Consider the following 23,264-nt stretch of genomic DNA (forward strand, 5'->3'; position numbering starts at 1 on the left):
TGGCAGTAATTGCTCAAATAAGCAAAGAGAAATGACAGTCCATCATTACTTTTAGACATGAAGGTCAGTCAATGCGGAACATTTCAAGAACTTTAAACGTTTCAAGTGCAAGTCCAAAAAAACAAGGCGCTATGAAACTGGCTCTCATAAGGACCGCCACAAGAAAGGAAGACCCATAGTTACCTCTGCTGGATAAGTTCATTAAAGTTACCAGCCTCAGAAATGGCAGCCCAAATAAATGCTTCAGAGTTCAAGAAACAGACACATCTCATCATCAACTGTTCAGAGGAGACTGTGTGTGTGATTTTTTTAAATAATTATTTTTTCCCCCCTTTATTTAACCAGGTAGGCTAGTGGAGAACAAGTTCTCATTTACAAGTGTGACCTGGCCAAGATAAAGCATAGCAGTGTCAACAGACAACAACACAGTTACACATGGAGTAAACAATAAAAAAGTCAATAACACAGTAGAAAAAAAGAAAAAGAGTCTATATACATTGTGTGCAAAAGGCATGAGGAGGTCGGCGAATAATTACAATTTTGCAGATTAACACTGGAGTGATAAATTATCAATCAGGCCTTCATGGTTGAATTGCTTCAAAGAAACTGCTACTAAAGGACACCAATAATAAGAAGAGACTTGCTTGGGCCAAGAAACACGGGCAATGGACATTAGACCGTTGGAAATCTGTCGTTTGGTCTTGTCTGATGAGTCCAAATTTGAGATTTTCGGTTCCAACCGCTGTGTCTTTGTGAAACTCAAGAGTAGGTGAACGGATAATCTCCGCATGTGTGGTTTCAACCATGAAGCATGGAGAAGGAGGTGTGGGTGACACTGTCTGTGATTTATTTAGAATTCAAGCACACTTAACCAGCATGGCTACCAAAGTATTCTGCAGCAATACCCCATCCTGTCTGGTTTGCGCTTGGTGGGACTATCATTTTGCAGATTGAAGGAAAAGCAGCCAAGAAGTGCTCAGCATATGTGGGAACTCAAGACTACTGGAAAAGCATTCCAGGTGAAGCTGGTTGACAGAATTCTAAGAGTGTTCAAAGCTGTCATCAAGGCAAAGGGTGGCAACTTTGAATCACAAATATAAAATCTAATTTGATTTGTTTTTTTTGTTTACAATGTGAGTCCATATCTGTTATTTCATAGTTTTGATGTCTTCACTATTATACAATGTAGAAAATAGTAAAAATAAAGAACCATTGATTGAGTAGGTGTGTCAACTTTTGACTAGTATTGTATGTACTTCTACAGTGTGTGGCAAATTTTCAGTGGATGAATACAATTAGCAGGTAAATTCAGCGTGTCATTGTGAGATGACGCTAAGATGCTATAACTAAAGGAGAACATGTCAATAACAATTCTGGCAATGCATTATACTCCACCAGTAAGTAAGTAGCTTTTTCCCAGCCAGAACAGGCCATAGGGCAAGCACACCCCCTGGACATTGAACAGGACAGTCATCTATTGCAGGGCCTTACCCCCAATTCATGTCCTTATTGCCAAGTGCCAAGCAGAGGGGGTCTGATTTTATTTTCAAATCTTTTTTTAAGTCTTATTTCTCGACCAGGGATCAAACCCCCGACCTTTCTATCACAGGGCGGGCACTCAAACCGCAATTCCACTGAGTTGGTCAAAAACTGTATCATCAGACAGCGTAATACCTGCTGGTTTAAAGTTAGTCAAGTTAACGACTGTTGTGTTTCACGAAAACAGAATTGATGGAAGGGCCATTCCTATTCAAGTCACTGTTCCATGATGAGCGGATAGGCAGCCATATTGAATGTACCCATTCCAGGAATTAAAATCGGGAAGTTAATTATATTTTTATGGGTGTGGTCCTCTCGTCAGAGCGGAGGCTGTGACCCTGAATGCAGACTGCCTGCAGCTGTCCTACCTGCCCTCCAAGAGGAACCACATGCTGCTTCTCTACCCCAGAGAGATCCTCATCCTGGACCTTGAGCTCAGCCAGACCGTGGGTGTGGTGGCCATTGAACGCTCCGGGGTTCCCTTCATTCAGGTGGGATGCAACACACACACACTCTTCAGTCTCACCTCAACTTACCCTCACCTCAATTTAAACCCCTGTGCAATCAGTGTTTTACAGTTTTGTATGGTACTTTGCAGTTGAAGTCAGAAGTTTACATACACCTTAGCCAGATACATTTAAACTCAGTTTTTCACAATTCCTGACATTTATTCTGATTTAAAAATTGCCTGTCTTTGGTCAGATAGGATCATCACTTTTTATTTTAAGAATGTGAAATGTCAGAATAATAGTATAGAATTATTTTATTTCAGCTTTTATTTCTTTCATCACATTCCCAGTGCGTCACAAGTTTACATACACTCAATTATTATTTGGTAGCATTGCCTTTTAAATTGTTTAACTTTGGACAAATGTTTCGGGTAGCCTTCCACAAGCTTCCCACAATAAGTTGGGTTAATTTTGTCTCATTCCTCCTGACAGAGCTGGTGTAACTGAGTCAGGTGTGTAGGTCTCCTAGCTCACCCACACGTTTTCAGTTCTGCCCACACATTTTCTATAGGCTTGAGGTCAGGGCTTTGTGATGGCCACTCCAATACCTTGACTTTGCTGTCCTTACGCTATTTTTCCACAACTTTGGAAGTATGCTTGGGGTCATTGTCCATTTGGAAGCGTTATCTTCCTGACTGATGTCTTGAGATGTTGCTTCAATACATCCACATAATTTTCCATTGTCATCTATTTTGTGAAGTGCACCAGTCCTTCCTGCAGCAAAGCACCCCCACAAAATGAATCTGCTTCAGAGTGTAAATGACCCTAAATTGAGGCAAATATTTATGTACCAGCAGGACAATGACCCCAAGCATACTGCCAAAGCAACGCTGAAATGACTTCAGAACAAGATTGTGAAAGTCCCTGAGAGGCCCAGCCACTCCCCAGCTAATTTAAGAGCTTGAGAAATCTGCAAGGAAGAAAATCCTCAAATCCAGATTTGCAATGCTGATAAAGACACCCAAGATGACTCAATTTAGGCTTTAACGCAACAGAATATAGAGTAAGTCTAGGAGTATTAATACTTTCTGTAGGCACCGTACTCATGCATGCACACACAACACACAGAGTTGGACCTGCTATGCGTAAACCAACCCCCACCAATAAAATGGAGACTCGTCCCGGAAGGACCCGAGGACAGTCGCACCATTCCGAAAAGGCACGTTGAAAGAACAGACCTGTGCCGATTCGGATCTGAGAGATCCGTTCAGATCCGAGAGTAGAACTAATGAGTGAAAGAGACTTCCAACTGGGTGCTGCCAGCACCATCAATAAACGAGTGACGTTGGCCAAATGATCCACAGTTATGTGTCCTGTAAAACTTCCTATTACAAAAAACAATTGGTTGTGTTTCGATGTGCATGTTAAAAACGTTGCAGTCTGTTTTTATTTTGCTAAAAATAGTTGTTGGTGCTGTCAGAGATTTAGCCGTAAATGTATCAGGGTATTGCATGCATGTAGGATCAGGCGTCCACTGTAGGATATATTCATGAAGAAAAGCTTAGGCCTAGACAGACACCGAAAGAAAGATGGAGATATACCGGTTGAATGTTCCCGACACCACATACATTTATTTATCCTTGTCAGATAGGCTACTACTGTGATACAGATATAGGCATACTTACTTGCCTTTTTGATTATAGTATTTTTTTTAAATATAAGGCTAAGCATTATATTGTTCGATTTTTAAAGGAGTAACGCTGGTAGGCTGAAAACATCCTTCCTCACCAAGTTCAACAGTCTGAGTCAGTCAGTACACCAATGTGCACTGCCTTGATAGGCCTGCAGTAGCTAAGCCTGCTAATAGCCATACCACATCAAACGTTCACACAAGTTTTTAACTTTATTAGAGTAAAATCTAGTGATTCACCGATATTACATTTTTGGTCGATATCCCGTATTTTCCTTGCAAAAAAAAAACGATACCGATAACCGCTATTTAAAATATTAGCAGCCTTTTTAAGCATTCTAGTACAGTTAAATAGTTAACACACACACACATGGACACAGCGGTCTAAGGCACTATATCTCAGTGCAAGAGGCGTCACTATAGTCCCTGGTTCGAATGCAGGCTCTTTGGCAATTGGCCCAGCATCGTCCGGTATTGGCTGGGGTAGACCGTCATTGTAAATAAGAATTTGTTCTTAACTGACTTGCCTAGTTAAATATAGGTTACACACATACACGCTGACCAAAAAGTTATTTTGCTGCCATTTACGCATGTCCCCATTAAAAGTAAAACATAATCAAAACCTATTTCTTTCACTTACTTGCTGTGCTGTTTCGTTGTTCAGTCGTTTCATTCTCAACCAGGATTTCTCTGGAACGCCGTTTGGGTCTTTGCATGTCAAAAAAGAAACAAGTCAAATAATGCTATTTGATGTGTCAAATAAGCTTGTTGACCAATCAGGACATGAATATGACTGCACGTCATATAATTTAATGCGTTTCTACATTTTTTTATGTAGTACTTACACCTTGATTACACATACTCGTATTTCATGTCACAACGATTCATCGATTCATATGTTATGATGCTTGTAAAGTTGTCTCGCGCATCTACAGTGCTGGTCATAAAAAAAAGCTAGCTAGCTCATGGATGCAAACAATGTTTTTCCCCTAAAACATAGCAAAACGACATCTGTTTCAGTAGCTATCGTTAGCTTGCTAACTTTATATCTGGGTGTCATCTAAAATCACCCTAATTTATAAGACAGTTCTTAGTTGATTAATGGTGGTCGGACCCATCTATGTGAAGCTAGCCACAATAAGTATTCGCCACAATAGTGGACTTTGCGGTTAGCCTTTGTTGGGTTCGACATTTTGAACATTGAGATATTAAATACATGATAGAGAAGAAGCAGACTCAAAGGAGAAAGTTACGGGTTCTCTGTAGAATGTGTTTGATGGAGAAGAGGAGAGCGAAGTGTTTATATAGGGAAGACAGATGGTTATCTGTGGATTAGGTGAAGGAGGGGTTGAGGTCAGCAAATGAGGGGTGAGATCAGTTCCCCTTAAGGGAGCAATCAGGGTAGTATCTGGTTACCTTCTTCCTGATGGGGCATAAACTGTAAGGATTGGAGAGAGGGAGTGTCTTAAGTGCGATATAAGTATCTGGATGGGACAAATGTTGGGTTGTCTGAATTACACCTGTACAGAACCTTTGGGCAGAATTAAACTTGGTTAAAGCTTCTCTTGTGTCTGTGGGTTATTTCTTCTGAATTTTAAGAACCTAACGCCTTCAAAATTAAAGTATGTCATTGACAGTGATGCAAATGAATACAAATAGTAGAATTATGCCATAATTTAATAGATCATGGTACACGAGGTTGGAATGTTGTTATATAAAATCACCAAAAGACAATAATTTGACCATCTGTTGAAATCACACTGGATGTATTATACTTTAGAATTGCATTGGGGGCATACTTATTTCACTGTCCAGCCTTAACCCATGTCATTGATACACAATCCATAGGTATCAGTCTACTCGATGACACCCAGAGAACATTCGCATCATAGCTCTTATTGCGAAATAACTGTGAATTGAGCCACATTTATTGTCAACCTATGTGTATTGAACTCTATTTATTGTTGAGGAAGAACAATACTGCGTGGATGTTTTGGAGTCTCATAACTCGGAGGTGGGCTTTGGGGAAAACATATATTGGGTATTGAGAAGACTGTTGGCCCATTGATCCCCAATCCTTAGGGAAAGCTGTACAGTGCAATATGATTGTCATTACACACAATAGGCTGACTGGGGAATTGATTTCACACAGTCACAGTCCTGCGATAAGAGCTACAACGCCTAATATTTACATACCCACAGAACACAACTGTATAGAGTGTATCACAGAGTAGACTGATACCCCATTTCATTGCTTCACATTCCAACATTGTTTAACATTATCTAGTCGAAATATGGCATAATTCCACCAATTGTAACCTTCTGCATCACTTTCAAAGAGGTAGTTTTATTTTGAAGGCAAACTGCAAATTCCACTATTGTGCCTAATCCTTATTGTGGCTAGCTTCACAATACATAACCCGGTCAGGTCGAGCCTCACTAGGCCAGATGAAGCTAGCTGGCTGCTTATAATGTTAGCTTTGGGCAACCGGGTTAAGTAGCTGGCTAACTATTTATTTTCATGAACTGAAGTTAAATTTCAATAGGCAAACAACAAGTGGCAATCTAGCTAATACTTACTAACAAGGATTCCTAAATCATTGCTAAGAATAGTGAAAATGACTGCAGTTTCTACTGGTCATTGTTTTCAGGCTGGTTGTATTGGTGATAGGTAGGTACCACAGAATTTGTATTCGAACAAATAATGCTTTATTACCAACGCGGTATTCTAAACACATCGTTCGTGGCCGCTGTTTTCTTGTTTGCAGACTGTATAAGTGTATAAAGTCAGGACATCTGCTGTCTCAGCCACTGCAAGGCAGTACCCCAAGGCTCGATCCTAGGTCCCACACTCTTCTCAATTTATATCAACAACATAGCTCAAGCAGTAGGAATTTCTCTCATCCATTTATATGCAGTCTTATACTCTGCTGGCCCCTCTGATTTTTCGTTAAACGCTGTACAACAAAGCTTTCTTAGTGTCCAACAAGCTTTCCTTGCCTTTAACCTGGTTCTGATCACCTCCAACAAAGGTCTGGTAAGAGTGCCCCTCCTACCGGAGCTTGAGGTAGTCACCTCATACAAGTACTTGGGAGTATGGGTAGATGGTACAGTGTCCTTCTCTCAGCACATATCAAAGATGCAGGCTAAGGTTAAATCTAGACTTGGTTTCCTCTATCGTAATCGCTCCTCTTTCATCCCAGCTGCCAAACTAACCCTGATTCAGGTAACCATCCTACCCATGATAGATGACGGAGACAACTTCGAGATCGGCAGGTAAGGGTGCTCTCGAGCGGCTAGATGTTCTTTAGCATTCGGCCATCAGATTTTCCACCAATGCTCCTTATAAGACACATCACTGCACTCTATACTACTCTGTAAACTGGTCATCTCTGTATACCTGTCGCAAGACCCACTGGTTGATGCATATTTATTAAACCCTCTTAGGGGTTGTGAGACCTATCTGAGATAGCTACTGCAGCCTTCTTTGGAGTGATTTAATCACGCTTCACCATCTGGCAGTTTGATGGACGAATCTGGGTTTGGCGGATGCGGGGAGAACGGTACCTGCCCGATTTGCATAGTGCCAACTGTAAAGTTAGGTGGAGGTGAAATATCGGTCTGGGGCTGTTTTTCATGGTTTCGGCGAGGCCCCTCAGTTCCAGTGAAGGGTATCTTTGCGCTACAGCATACAATGACATCTTGTGCTTACGTTCCAACATCTGGTGGTGGCTTTTATAGCAGCGAAGGGGGACCAACTCCAGAGTTTGAGACTGATCCAATGAACCATATGATTTTTGTTTAAAATGTTGTATCAATACTGCCCAAATGTGCCTAATTTGTTTATTAATAACTTTTCATGTAACAAAACTGCACTCTCCTCAAATGATAGCATAGTATTATTTCACTGTAATAGCTACTATAAATTGGACTGTGCAGTTAGATTAACATTAAGCTTTCTGACATTATCAGATATGTATATGTCCTGGGAAATATTCTTGTTAGTTACAACCTCATGCTAATCGCATTAGCCTACGTTAGCTCAACTGTCTCACAGGGGACTTCCCGAACCTGAAGAAGTTCATGCATTTGAGCCAATCAGTTGTGTTGTGACAAGATAGGGCTATCTTCTGTATACCACCCCTATTTGTTAAAATAGAAAGTCCATATTATGGTAAGAATGGCTCAAATAAGCAAAGATACATGACAGTCCATCATTACTTTTAGACATGAAGGTCAGTCAATCCGGAAAATTTGAAGAACTTAAAGAACTTAAAAAAAAATCATCAAACGCTATGATGAAGCTGGCTCTCATGAGGACAGCCACAGGAAAGGAAGACCCAGAGTTACCTCTGCTGCAGAGGATAAGTTCATTAGAGTTACCAGCCTCAGAAATGGCTTCCCAAATAATTGCTTCACAGAGTTCAAGTAACATCAGTAATCTCAACATCAGCTTTTCAGAGTAGACTGTGTGAAACTACTACTAAATGACGCAAATAAGACTTGCTTGGGCCAAGAAACACGAGCAATGGACATTAGACCAGTTGAAATCTTTCTTTTGGTCTGATGAGTCCAATTTTATACATTTCTGGTTTCCAATCGCTGTGTCTTTGTGAGACGCAGAGTAGGTGAATGGATGATATTTACTTGTGTGGTTCCCACTGTGAAGCATGGAGGAAGAGGTGTGGGGTGCTTTGCTGGTGTCACTTTCATTTACATTTACATTTACATTTAAGTCATTTAGCAGACGCTCTTATCCAGAGCGACTTACAAATTGGTGAATTCACCTTCTGACATCCAGTGGAACAGCCACTTTACAATAGTGCATCTAAATCATTAAGGGGGGGGGGGTGGTGAGAAGGATTACTTATCCTATCCTAGGTATTCCTTGAAGAGGTGGGGTTTCAGGTGTCTCCGGAAGGTGGTGATTGACTCCGCTGTCCTGGCGTCGTGAGGGAGTTTGTTCCACCATTGGGGGGCCAGAGCAGCGAACAGTTTTGACTGGGCTGAGCGGGAACTGTACTTCCTCAATGGTAGGGAGGCGAGCAGGCCAGAGGTGGATGAACGCAGTGCCCTTGCTTGGGTGTAGGGCCTGATCAGAGCCTGGAGGTACTGCGGTGCCGTTCCCCTCACAGCTCCGTAGGCAAGCACCATGGTCTTGTAGCGGATGCGAGCTTCAACTGGAAGCCAGTGGAGAGAGCGGAGGAGCGGGGTGACGTGAGAGAACTTGGGAAGGTTGAACACCAGACGGGCTGCGGCGTTCTGGATGAGTTGTAGGGGTTTAATGGCACAGGCAGGGAGCCCAGCCAACAGCGAGTTGCAGTAATCCAGACGGGAGATGACAAGTGCCTGGATTAGGACCTGCGCCGCTTCCTGTGTGAGGCAGGGTCGTACTCTGCGGATGTTGTAGAGCATGAACCTACAGGAACGGGCCACCGCCATGATGTTGGTTGAGAACGACAGGGTGTTGTCCAGGATCACGCCAAGGTTCTTAGCGCTCTGGGAGGAGGACACAATGGAGTTGTCAACCGTGATGGCGAGATCATGGAACGGGCAGTCCTTCCCCGGGAGGAAGAGCAGCTCCGTCTTGCCGAGGTTCAGCTTGAGGTGGTGATCCGTCATCCACACTGATATGTCTGCCAGACATGCAGAGATGCGATTCGCCACCTGGTCATCAGAAGGGGGAAAGGAGAAGATTAATTGTGTGTCGTCTGCATAGCAATGATAGGAGAGACCATGTGAGGTTATGACAGAGCCAAGTGACTTGGTGTATAGCGAGAATAGGAGAGGGCCTAGAACAGAGCCCTGGGGGACACCAGTGGTGAGAGCGCGTGGCGAGGAGACAGATTCTCGCCACGCCACCTGGTAGGAGCGACCTGTCAGGTAGGACGCAATCCAAGCGTGGGCCGCGCCGGAGATGCCCAACTCGGAGAGGGTGGAGAGGAGGATCTGATGGTTCACTTTCTGTGATTTATTTATAGTTCAAGGCACACTTAACCAGCATGGCTATCACCGCATTCTGCAGTAACACTCCATCCCATCTGGTTTGGGCTTAGTTGGACTATCATTTGTTTTTCAACAGGACAATGACCCAACACACCTCCAGGCTGTGTAAAGGCCATTTTGACCAAGAAGGGGAGTGATTGAGTGCTGCATCAGATGACCTGGCTTCCACAATCACCCAACCTCAACCCATTTGAAATGGTTTGGGATGAGTTGGATTGCAGAATGAAGGAAAGCAGCCGACAAGTGCTCAGCATATGAGGGAACTCCTTCACAACTGTTGGAAAATCATTCTAGGTTAAGCTGGTTGAGAGAATGCCAAGAGTATGCAAAGCTGTCATCAAGGCAAAGAAAGGGTGGCTACTTTGAAGAAACAAAAATGTAAAAAATCTTTTGATTTAACACTTTTTTTGTTGTTGGTTACTATATGATTCCATGTGTTATTTCATAGTTTAGTTTTCCTCACTTCAGAAAATCGTAAAAAATAGAGAAAAACCGTTGAATTAGTAGGTGTGTCCAAACTTCTGACTGGTACTGTATGTCTGTCTGTTTGGGTTCAGAAGTGTGTAGCCTACACTGTACACATTTCAGTACAGCAGCCCAGCCCAAGTCACAGGGCAGTAGTAGAGGAGCAGCATTACTCTGTCCATCAGTTGCAGGGTTCTCGCTAAGTGTTGTAAAGCGCTTGTCACAGCCAATTTGCATGAGTGATGATACAGCTGCAGCGAAGAAGGCTCTGAGTCCAGCCTGGACTGTGGTAGAGGATAGGGAGCCAGGGACACACACTAAGACACACACACACACACAGATGCACAACCACACTGTCATTAGAGATAGTTACACATTCACACTTACCCAGTCATACTCCAATAAAGACACAATATGCTGAATCCCCAACCAATCCCTTTCTCTTCCAATTCCCCCCGGCCCTCCGTTTGTGCATTAACACGCACCTCTTCCATATGTAGTGATGTCCCAAAGCTAAGGGGGTGAAATCATCTAGTTCGTAGGGGATAATGAGACCCTCTGATAGCCACTTCGACCAAGCTTATTGATCCCTCTGTGGCTAAGTTGGTAGAGCATGTCACTTGCAACGTCATGAGCGTGGGTTCGATTACCGCTGGGAGCATCCATATAAAAACAATCATACACACATGACTAAGTTGCTTTGGTTAAAAGTATGTGCTTGATGGCATATTATATTATCCCTTCACCGCTCTTGTCGTCACCCTCTGATAGTGATAACAGAGGGACTTCCAAGCGAGTTGCTTGAGGCTATGGGCTAGTTTGGGATTGGGGGATATTTTCACCCAATCACATCATTCTCTGTTCTACTTCCTTTATCCAGGTGACCCCCTGTGCCCAAAGAGACGCACTCTTCTGTCTCCACGAGAACGGCTGCATCACTCTGAGGGTGTGTCGCTCCACCACTGCACCCGACGAATCAGGCAAGCACCCCTCCTCTACTGTCACTCACACAGTCAATCATCTCTCAAAAACAAGAACTCCTCTGCTCTCCCTCTGTCACTCATTCGTTCCATTCCATTCCATCTTCTCTCAAAAATAACTAATCTACTCTCACACTCTCTGTCCATCTGTCAATCACTCCTCCATTCATCCATCTAGCATTCTAGACTGCAGTAAATAACCCAAAACTCTTGCACGTCAATAGGCTGTATATTTTCACATTCTCATTATTCTCTGTTAGTGAGAAGTGCTGATGACCCTGAAAGCGGGGAGTCAATTGCGTTATCTTTCTCCCCCCAATTTCTTTCTTTCTCTCTCCTTCTCCCTCCTACACTCTCCATCTCATAATGTGTGTGTGTGTGTGTGTGTGTGTGTGTGTGTGTGTGTGTGTGTGTGTGTGTGTGTGTGTGTGTGTGTGTGTGTGTGTGTGTGTGTGTGTGTGTGTGTGTGTGTGTGTAGTAGCTGCGTCAGATCCGGAGCAGAGTGTCCAGGAGCTGGTGTATGACCTGCGTTCCCAGTGTGATGCCATCAGGGTCACCAAGACTGTGCGACCTTACCGCATGGTCATCTGTCCGGTCAATGAGAACAACGCCGCCCTGACGGTCAGCGACGGCCGTGTCATGCTGTGGGAGCTCAAAGCCCACGTGTCCAAGCCTACGGTCAACCCTAGGTGTGTATACATACATACATACATACATACATACATACATACATACATACATACATACATACACACACTCTTTGAACATGTTTTGTTTAGTTATAATAATTCCCTTCCTCCCTCAGCTCGGGTTTGTCCCCCCTCTACGCTCCTGTGGCATTCTGTGGTTCACCACTGGGTCAGAACCAGAAGAAGATTCAGGACCTCTCTCTTAACACCATGATCGGTACGCATATCTCATCTCAACTAGACACACCTGTGGCATGTTCATTAGGACAAACCATAGAAAAATGTTTTGCAATTGAAAATGAGCATTTCTTATTGGACAAGTTCAGATAGAATCTCCCTGTTTTGGACCATTTCCTTTCTTTTTGTGCCTAATGAACACAGCACATGGCTGTGCTCTTGTATTCACTCAACACAGAAATCAAATCAATACATTCAGGTCATGCTTCTAATCTATGACTTATAAATCATCTTATTGCGTACACTGTACAATAGTGTGTTCAAGGCAGCAATCACCCTTCTCAATTCTCTTGAAAAACGAATAATTCGAGATGAGGCAAGTCTTAGAATCTTTTCAGAAGACCAACAATAAAGAATCCAAACACCGGCTGTGTGCCAGGGCCCTTTAGACATCCTTCATTGCAGTTTGCCTGAGCCGTGTGCACTCTTAGCCCCGAGGCGACCATTATCTCTCCCCCTTCTGTCATTTCTTGTTTCTCATCAACCCTGACTCGCTGACTACTGCTCGCACTGAAAACCCCAGCAAAAGAGATCTTGTGAGTAGGTTGTTACTTTTATCTCTCCTTTCTCTCTTTCTATCCATCTGTCCTTATTATATTTCTTGCTTTATCTCTATCTGTTGCTCTCTCCATCTCTCTCTCCTCTCTCTTACTCCCCCCCCTCTATTGCTTTCTCCCTCCCTCTGACGAGCTATGCCTGTAGACATCTAAATGCAGACATTTTGTTGTGCTCTTTAGATTTGAGACATAATGAAGCAGCTAATAAAGAATACTAGTGTGTACATGTGGATGAGCGGTGCGAGATTCAATGTGCGTCAGTTAGTGTTGAGTATGAGAGCCATTGGTTTTGTTTTGTGGTCTGGAGTATACACATATTGATGTTGGTAGAACAGAGGAATGGCCCACTTTCACCCCTTTTAGCTGGTGAATAGAGTAGCCCAGCTGCAGATGGAAGCTGACTGCTGGGCCGTGTTCATTAGGGCACGCAACATTTTAAAATGCTTTGCAACAGAAAATGGATATGATTGTTTCTTATTGGTGTCGTGACTTTTTAATTGAATTAATCTGATGACTGTTATTTACCCAATCAGCTAACTAACTTTTTTGACTTCATCTTCATGTAACAATTAACTCATTAGGAATTTGGGGCACCACAAGAGCGGTTGTTTTGAGTTACCATCTCCCGAATTAAACTCTAAAAGTCTTTACCTATCACATCTATAAAACAGTCAACATATTAATCATAACCTCTTATCATATCATCATTCTGAACAGTCATAAACTCCTTGGTTCTGCAAAAACCCCAGCCTTAGGATTCAGTACTACACAAAGTGGTTTAATTTTTTATTTAATAGCTAACTAAATAATAACACAGGATAACATACACACTTAATACATAAGGAAAGGTCCCTAGCGAACTGACACAACATATGGCGGCTTTTTACACAACGACTTGGAGAGGGAGGGTGAAAAAGAGACCTTATCTTCGATACATTTTAGAAACTATTCTCACGACTAATCACAAACCGCCACCCATTTGGAGTAAGAAATCATGAATGTATTTACGAGTGAATGCACTTCCTTTGCAGTTTAGCTCTGTCGGAACCAGCCCTCCTTAGGAAGGGTGATGGATTGTCCTTTTAAGCAGCATGCTTGTAAGGCTCTGATTGTCCGAAAGGGGTCGCCCCTTTCCCGTCTTGTACTGTTGTTCACTATGGAAGATGCTCCTTGGAAGATAGGCTAGCCAGCCGTGTCGACGGTTCCTATTAGATGATGAGAGTAGCGAGCTACGGTGATTTGAGAAGAGTAGTACAATAGGATGGTTTGAAGAGTAGTAGGATTGTCCCACTTAAATTAAATTTTCTAGACATTTGACTTAGGACAGCTAATCAGCTGTACCAGTGAGGATTGTCCCACTTAAATTCACTTTTCTAGATATTTGACTTAGGACAGCTAAACTGATTGTCCGAGAGGGGAGTTTTCTTCTCTCTACACCTTGTGTTGATAGTCAGAGTTCGAACCACTTTACACGCGCCGCTGCAGCCTGGCGATGTTCTGGTCCCTGAGGTGAGTTAATTTTCTTCACCCCGTGAATAAACGCTTCTCATGTTAATTTCTTTACCAGACCTTTAATGCAGTTTTGTCCTCTCTGACCTCACTCGGGGCGTGGCTATTCCCTATATAGCGCACTACTTTTGACCAGGGCTCATATTGTTCTGGTCAAATGTAGTGTGCTATGTAGGGGATAGGGTGCCATTTGGGACAGAGACTAACTAAAGCACTCCATATGAAGGAAATAACAACATGTGCTAAGCCTAATAGTACAGTCAGACAAAGGGGAAGCTATGTAAGGACTAAACCACCGTAATGACTCATCCTCTGCACTGTCTCTCCAGGTTATATTCAAATGGCCTTGAATTACCAGGGAGAATCCAGAAACAACCCATAGCTCCTATCCTCTAGATCAATGGATAGGAGCTAATATTATATTAAAAATAATCAATAATTTGGCCTTCTTACATATAAAACCTTATTTGTTCATCATGAAGGGTGTGCTTGAAAGGATGCACATAACTCTGCAATGTTGTATTGAAGAGAGTCTGTCTTAAATAATTTTACACAAACATTCTGCCTGTATTTAGTTTTCATGCTAGCGAGGGCCAAAAATCCACTCGTAGGTTTATTTTATTTTACCTTTATTTAACTAGGCAAGTCAGTAAAGACCACATTCTTATTTTCAATAACTGCCTAGGAACAGTGGGTTCCTGTGCCTGTTCAGGGCAGAACGACAGATTTGTACCTTGTCAGTGCGGGGATTTGATCTTGCAACCTTTTGGGTTACTAGTCCAACGCTGCTGCCCCAGTATGGGGATGAGGTAGTTGGATGGGCTATTTACAAATGAGCTATGTGCAGTGATCAGTGAGCTGCTCTGACATATGTGGCTTTGGTGACACAACGGATGGCACTGTGATAGACTGCATCCAGTTTGCTGAGTAGAGTGTTGGAGGCTATTTTGTAAATGACATCGCCGAAGTCGAGGATCGGTAGGATGGTCAGTTTTACGAGGGTATGTTTGGCAGCATGAGTGAAGGATGCTTTGTTGCAAAGCCCATTCTAGATTACATTTTGGATTGGAGATATTTGATATGGGTCTGGAAGGAGAGTTTACAGTCTAACCAGACACCTAGCTATTTGTAGTTGTCCACATATTCTAAGTCAGAACCGTCCAGAGTAGTGATGCTGGACGGGCGGGCAGGTGCGGGCAGCGATCGGTTGAAGAGCATGCATTTAGTTTTACTTGCATTTAAGAGCAGTTGGAGGCCACAGAAGGAGAGTTATATGGCATTGAAGCTCATCTGGAGGTTTGTTAACAGTGTCCAAAGAAGGGCCATAGGTATACAGAATGGTGTTGTCTGCATAGAGGTGGATCAACGAATAACCAGCAGCAAGAGCGACATCATTGATATATATACAGAGTAGAGAGTCGGCCCGAGAATTGAGCCCTGTGGCACCCCCATAGAGACTGCCAGAGGTCCGGACAACAGGCCCTCCGATTTGACACATTGAACTCTATCAGAGAAGTAGTTTGAACCAGGCGAGACAACAATTTTAGGAACCAATGCTGTTGAGTCTGTCTGCGATTGACAGGGTCGAAAGCCTTAGCCAGGTCGATGAATACGGCTGCACAGTAATGCCTCTTATCGATGGCGGTTATGATATCGTTTAGGACCTTGATCGTGGCTGAGGTGCACCCATGACCAGCTCTGAAACCAGATTGCATAGCGGAGAAGGTACGGTGGGATTCGAAATAGTCGGTAATCTGTTTGTTAACTTGGCTTCCGTAGACCGTAGAAAGGCAGGGTAGAATATATATAGGTCTGTAGCAGTTTGGGTCTCCCCCTTTGAAGATGAGGATGACCGCGGCAGCTTTTGTAGTAGAAAATCGGATCAAATACAACGCATTACAGAACTTGTGAAGTCAATTCGGCTTTTTAATACAAGAATATAGCAAGCCGGGAAGGTCCATGGAACACACTCCACTTCCCAGAGCCCCGGCTCCAGTATTTATCCACATATTGCATATGAGCCCATCCCAAATGCAAATAAAGTTACATTCCAATCCGTGCATCCCGCTTGTTCAGCTCAACAACGCCCATACCTGCTTTCCGTCAGATTATGATGATAAGACCCTTGCCTTGTTCTTGTATTTAGCTAAAAGCATTCTTTTGTTTGTGGACTATCCAGGATCAGCAGACTATGTGTCTCCTCAGTTTCTAGCATGTCCAGCTATACTAAAAATAGTTTACATTCCTCTATTTTACAGCCCTATGCTTTGGCTCTGTAATTAACTCTGTGTCCCTTTTGTGTGTGTGTCTTCATCTCCTTTAGCTTTAGGGTGCCCAGCTGTTCTGGTCGCCTTCACTTCATATGGCTGTCTAAGATCAAACAGACTTGTATCTCCCCTGTGATGTGATTGATATCTGTAATCCATCAGTTGGTCCTTTGGCTGACCCCCTCCTTATACAACCTCTGACCTTTGTATGTCCAGCTGGACTAGGCTTCTATGTGTCCTTCTCTTCATGTAGTCTGGTTTTAATGTTCAGCTATTCTGTACATCTTATGCATTTGTCTATGTGTTATATTTGCTCCCACAATCCCCCCTGTGGGGCTTACTAGCCTCATAATAATACAAATATAACCATAGGATGGTGAATGAGAATACCTGTGATAGACAATAAAACAGAAAAACAGAGTAAAATACATATACCAACTGGACCAAACATCTCTAGTATTACATAAGAGTAAAAGATCCAGTTAAGTATAGAAACAAACAAAAAATAACAAAAAATAACAAAAAATAATACATTACATTTTGTTGAAGCATGAGCAAAACATAACCTCAGGCAAGGCTATCTTAGTTTATGTGAAAAAGAAAAAATATTTCAAAATAAATTTGACACATCATTCTAAATTGAAGCTATCAACATGATCCTCCCTCTCAGACACCTCTCCAACAAACATGATACCAACCTCTGTTAAAAGATTAAGGACATGGTCCATAGACACTTATAACCAGGATATCCCACTGTTTCCTACATGCTTTTAAATTTAACCTAGTATCTAAAAGGCCAAACTAACTTTTAATTAAAAGAAAACCCAGATATATTCATCGATATACCTATAAAAACATTCAACAAAACATACAAAAACACAAGGCCGTAAGCAAAAATAGACCCTACATAGCACCTCTTGTACTTACTACGGAAATGACCCTTTTCGTGGATACGTATCAGTTGACTGTCCTATGAACTTGGAATGTCAGCATATACATGTAAACCATCCTTATGAAAACCCTGGCAAGTGTAACCACCTCCAGAGACAACTCCATACAGGCAGTTTGGATGACCAAACATCCAGAAACTATCCACAATACCTCTGTCTTGATAATTTAGCATAATAAGAGATGGCGCAACCTGAGTTATTTTACCACACAACCCTCTTTTATTCCTCACCAACCCTTTATCTTTATTTCTACGAACCCCTGCAGTCTCTAGTACCCAAATAGTATCACATTCTATAGTGGTGTTACCTACATCAATACCTTCGGTGTTATGGCTGTAAAAACATTCATATATTCCTTTAATCACAGTCTTTCCATCTAACAAAGGCCCATTTAATTCAGTTCAAATGTTATAGACAGCACAATCCTTGTCACCCAAACCAATGTTGTTCAACACAGTCGTGCCTCTAGTTCTCCCTCGAGCAATCCTACATTCTATGTCACACAAAGGAATGTAGTATTTTCTCTGAACATTGAACATTTTATATTTAACACATTTCTTCAAATGATGCAGGTTCAGGTACTGTCAAAAGATCAGACAAAGGTGATTTACTGCACAATATACAATTGTCCATTCTGTGCCTGTTTGCCGTATACTTAGCCCATCAGTACCATTCGTTTTTCACCACCTCTTCCTGTGTGATGTCATTGAACGATTCTGAGTCTGATACATCTATATCTGTCATCTTGGCAATGTTCTCGTCTTGAGGTAAGTCATCAGAGTTTGAATTTTTTTCTCCAAATCTCATTAAAAAAATCCCTTTCGTTCTGATGTGTCAGGTGTCTCTGTGGTTACCGTGGGCTGCTTGGTAAGAGCAGTGGTCGTCACAGCAGCCGCCACCGTTGTCGTCATTGCTTTGGTTGTCACAAGCTGTTCTTGTTTAGGTGCCGGCGTAAGACCCAATTTAATATATTTGTAACTGTTTCCTTCACTCAGTCCTGATTTTGTAATTTCAACTACAAATTCTTCACCTTCTACTGGAGTTATCTCGTTCATGATAAACTCCCACTCGTCATCATATTTGATTAATGCCAGGTCACATCCTCGGAGGTCCCAAACAGCTTCTCCCTTTGTTATATGATGCATCCATCCACAGAGTGGCTTCTCCGGTACAGGTTTCTTCTCCCATACAGGAACTGTCCTCTGTTCCCCTAGTTCTGTTAGAAGTTGTGGCGGAACATGAAACTTAAACCTATCAACAGGTCCTGTCTTTTTACCTCGTTCGACAGGTTCCTCTCTTCTCTTCCTGCTTTTATCATTTATCTTGATTGTGAGTGCGTGCATTATCTTCCTATTGTCCTCAGTTGCTCTTACTCTGTCATTGTCACTGTTCTTTCGTGGTCCTAATTCCAATGGTTCATTATGGAGATCAGGTAAGAGCTGAAAAGTCAATTGTGGGGAAATCCCCAGTCCATTCATCTTGTAAGATGTCTCCTTCTGCTCTTGGTAAGGCTTCTCCTCCACTCTCTTCTCCTGTTGTTCCCTCCTCAGGCCGAACTGAGCCTCCATCTGGGAAGACTTCCATTTCCGGGAAGAGATGTTCCCATTCTTTAGGCGATACCTCGTGGTCCCACTGTAGAGGGCTTCCGTCAACAGAGTCTGCCCCACCAAGTATATCATCAGGAGTAGCAGACATGTTACCTCCCCCACTTCTGGGCTTTCTGGCCATACTGGAGGAGGCTTTGGTTGTTTGTCTCTTTTCTTTTCAGGCTCTTTTCCCTTGGTGCTTCTTCTGGGTGCGTTAGTTGGCTCACTCATCGTATCTTGGCTTGGTCTGCCATTTACTTGATTCCTCTCTGGCGTTTTGATCGTCTCCGGGGTCCCCTCTGGTGAATCAGCATCCTCTGTGTCCCCATCTCTGTATGGTTGTGTCCTTCTCTCCGTCGGGACTCAGGTACAGTGGTTTAGATGATACCACGTCTTGCTTCTTTTCACTTGGACGGCCGTGATTGTGGCTGCTGCCACCTCGTAGGGTCCTTCCCTCCTCGGCTGATCCCACTTCCTTCGGAATACTCTCGAACGTAGACTGGATCTCCTGGTATCACTGGGAGAGGTCCTTCTGGTCCCCTTGGATCATCAGATGTGGAACCTCTCGTCCTGGTTCAGGTTTCTGCCTTCTTTCTGTGGGGCATTCATACTTAAAGACTTATGGCCTCTGTTCTATGATTACACCATACATTCTCTTACTTCCATCACTCATCACACAAACTGACATTCCAGCTGAAGCTGGAGAACCCTTCTCCATCTGGTTTCCTAAACAAAAGACTTAGAAAACAAAATACACAACATAACAGTATTGACAATGTTATGTGTTATGCATGACTGTATTCATAAATACTGAAATCTAAGACCATGACAATTCCCACTCTCTCTTCACCTGACTCTATGCTTCCAGGATGTGTTTCTGCTGGACTCTACAAAAATGGAGGCCCTAATTAGCTTCCTCATGCTTTTATCCAGTCTTCCCCTTTCAGCCACAGGTTCTGAGAGGTGTTCCCAAATCATGTCATTTTTTACTTAGTTCCCCACTTGCTCTATATCAACTGATAAGCCTGTGCATAACCTTTATCAACATTATTTCTTCTTGAATTAATTCAACACTGAATAAAACTACCATCTATCCTTATTCACATGATACATTATCAAATAAAACAAATAACCCCCAAACTCAACCCAGTATGTCTACAGTGGAATCTAGTTTCTCTCTCTCTCTCTCTCCTTTGTTTTGTTTCACGTCCTCTGTCATGGTGTTTTCAAGCTCACCCATTATTCAGCTGGACCTTACTTCTTGTGAAACTTATGCACCCATCAAAGAGAGACATGACGATCTTTACCACTGCAGGTGCTGTGAGAGGTATATCCCCAGCCTGGTGTATGTTGATGTACACTCAGTCTCCAGAATTCAGCCCATGCCCTTCCATCTGGCGTTTTATGTGCTGTCTTTTCCTGGGGGCATACACACTAACACGTGGGTTATTTCCTGACAACAGACTTTCTTCATATAGCAGGATCACTAAATTTTAATTTTTAAATAACAGCCCTATGTAAACATTCTGTTATGTAAACATTCTGTCTCAAATACCTGGCCTCTTGCCACAAAAATATTCATAATGATAGCCAAAATATGGTCCCTACAACACCTGCTGTAAGAATAATCAGTCAAGTGTCTTCCAGTTGAAAGAACATCCAATCCTAACAAAACTAAGTCCTAAGCTTCTCAAACTTTTGCTCTAGTGTTCAAAATGCCACTACTTATTATTTTTACCATAATCTAGGTGTGTGTAATGTTCTATTTACTTTTAGAATTGTCCCTATATTTTAATTGTCCCTACAAGACCAACTGTCCTTCCTTATCTGTTAACTATCCCATAGGTCACATCCTATCCTAGAACACCATTTACCCATCCCCCCTTTGTTACCTGGCTCTGCCCAGGCAACAACCTTGCCTACTCTTAAACAATGATTTAGGTAAAATTAGTAAATTATCCTTATCTGACATCATCATGTAGGAGCCCCTTTTAATTTTCCACATGTCCAATTCTCCCTTTAATAGTCAAGTTCAGTGCTACATTAGACATATTAAAGAACCCTTAATCCTTAAAATCAAAATTAACTTGTGTAATTTAAAACTCATAAAATAAAAACTCATAAAATTCCATATTTGAGTGTGCCTCTTTAAAATACCTTTGCACCAAAACAAATAATCCTAACAATGGTTTTAGGTGTATATACTTGCAGACCTGTTTTAACGTTTATGGCCTCATTCTCCCCAAGATTATAATCCCAGGAAACATCCAAAATTGAGACACCTAAACATCAATATTCCCAGAAGAACACAACACTCCTAACTAGCATTCACTATGCTAATTCCGATTCAGAAACTCAAAAGTGAACTATAAACTAAACCTAATGATGATTCCCCTTTAACTCAAATCATTAATCATAAGTTTTAAACAAGGTCAATGTATATGATTACTTAAATGAACATGCTATCCTTAGATACAATTAACCCGATAACGTTATTGTATTACTTCTTCCCCTCTGCCGCAAATGTCGTACATTTCTCAGTGTAAGAAATCCTAATCCCAGATATTTAATAAAAATATAAACGCGTTTTTCCTTGGCTCCTTCAACTCACATATTTTAGATAACTTCCATCCGTCCTGGTATGAAGAATCCTACTTAAACACACCAGAACTAATGCTTAATTAAGTTGAATCAACTCCTAGAATAACCAGTCTCATAGGAATCAAACAAGTAGGTATATGGACTTCTGAAAAGTGACTCAAAACAATAATGCACGCATTTTCCTTCTAAAAGACACGAACAATTTTCTCCGGTACCCCCAGTCCGTGGCGACAACAGTGCCTCGCGAGTGATGTCATCAACAAGCGCTCAACCTTGGCTCAATCCGTAACGACTTTCAATGAATTGTTGGCTGTCTACAGCAACAGTATTTCGGGTTCGATGAACCAACCCTAATTTATCACATCTGTTGAATCCTGAACTAGAGTTTACAACATCAATCAACATTTCTCATCTTCCAATTCGCCAAATGTATTTCGATGGGCACAAATCTATCGTAATTATTTCCCTGTTATTATTCAGAGCATTTTAATTACGACTCTATTCCCAATATATTATTCCCAACAGATAATTTAGTGAACAGACATCACTTCACCCTTATTTTAAGTTGAATGAGTTAGTCTTTCAATTTGAACCAAACAAACTATTTAATACGTTCAGTTTATATCTTATACCAATACTAGTGACTATAACTTTCTCTGCAAAACAATTTAATTACCACCAAGAACTCAGATATATTTTTAATTAACGCCTCGGCTAGGAACCGAACCCTAGATCGCAGTTTGTAAGACTGCTCCGCTCACCACTATAACAGCAATGCTATGAACCTGACTGAGATTCTCCGCAAATAGACCCATTTTACAGTTATCTATAGTTGTTTATCCAGCATCTGGACAACAGAAAATAGTCCTAATTTAAAGGCTCAAACTTTTCCCTCAGTTAGGATTTACCCAAAGACCATAACCCCAGGGAACTGATAATTTCTCCTATGAACCCATGTTAAAATTAAAATAAACCAATTTGAATAACTAGTCAATTAAAAAAATAATAGAATTTCAAAGTGATGGTACACGCCGTCCCAACCTTCGCTCTCTCTCCCCCGCTACTCTCTCCTCTTCCATCCTATCATCTCTTCCCTCTGCTCATACCTTCTCCAACCTATCTCCTGATTCTGCCTCCTCAACCCTCCTCTCTTCCCTTTCTGCATCCTTTGACTCTCTATGTCCCCTATCCTCCAGGCCGGCTCGGTCCTCCCCTCCCGCTCCGTGACTCGACGACTCATTGCGAGCTCACAGAACAGTGCTCCGGGCAGCCGAGCGGAAATGGAGGAAAACTCGCCTCCCTGCGGACCTGGCATCCTTTCACTCCCTCCTCTCTACATTTTCCTCCTCTGTCTCTGCTGCTAAAGCCACTTTCTTCCACTCTAAATTCCAAGTATCTGCCTCTAACCCTAGGAAGCTCTTTGCCACCTTCTCCTCCCTCCTGAAATGATTTAGATGCACTATTGTAAAGTGGCTGTTCCACTGATGTCAGAAGGTGAATTCACCAATTTGTAAGTCGCTCTGGATAAGAGCGTCTGCTAAATGACTTAAATGTAATGTAAATGTACACTTTGAATAAAGACTGGTGTTTCTCAATCATTTTATAATTAACTCCCACCTGTTCCAACAATTTCTAGTGAAGTTGATCAGTCTTCACGGGAAATTCTTAGGATCCAGGGCATTTGACACCATTAAAATGTTTCCACTCTCCTTTCTTTAGAAACAACTTAAATATATTTT

At 42.2% G+C, this 23,264-nt stretch overlaps 1 protein-coding gene across 2 annotated transcripts in view; it reads left to right on the forward strand.

Annotated features, from left to right (window-relative positions):
- The window catches only part of wdr11 (WD repeat domain 11), a 175,160-nt gene that overhangs the window by 31,137 nt on the left and 120,759 nt on the right, over nt 1-23,264 (forward strand). For both annotated transcript variants that reach the window (XM_064931970.1, XM_064931971.1), the window contains 4 exons: nt 1,862-2,030; nt 11,030-11,129; nt 11,608-11,818; nt 11,935-12,035. In XM_064931970.1, coding sequence (XP_064788042.1) covers nt 1,862-2,030; nt 11,030-11,129; nt 11,608-11,818; nt 11,935-12,035 — 581 coding nt within the window. The remainder of the gene's footprint in view (nt 1-1,861; nt 2,031-11,029; nt 11,130-11,607; nt 11,819-11,934; nt 12,036-23,264) is intronic.

Source organism: Oncorhynchus masou, chromosome 23 (assembly GCF_036934945.1).
Source record: "Oncorhynchus masou masou isolate Uvic2021 chromosome 23, UVic_Omas_1.1, whole genome shotgun sequence".
NCBI lineage: Eukaryota > Metazoa > Chordata > Actinopteri > Salmoniformes > Salmonidae > Oncorhynchus > Oncorhynchus masou.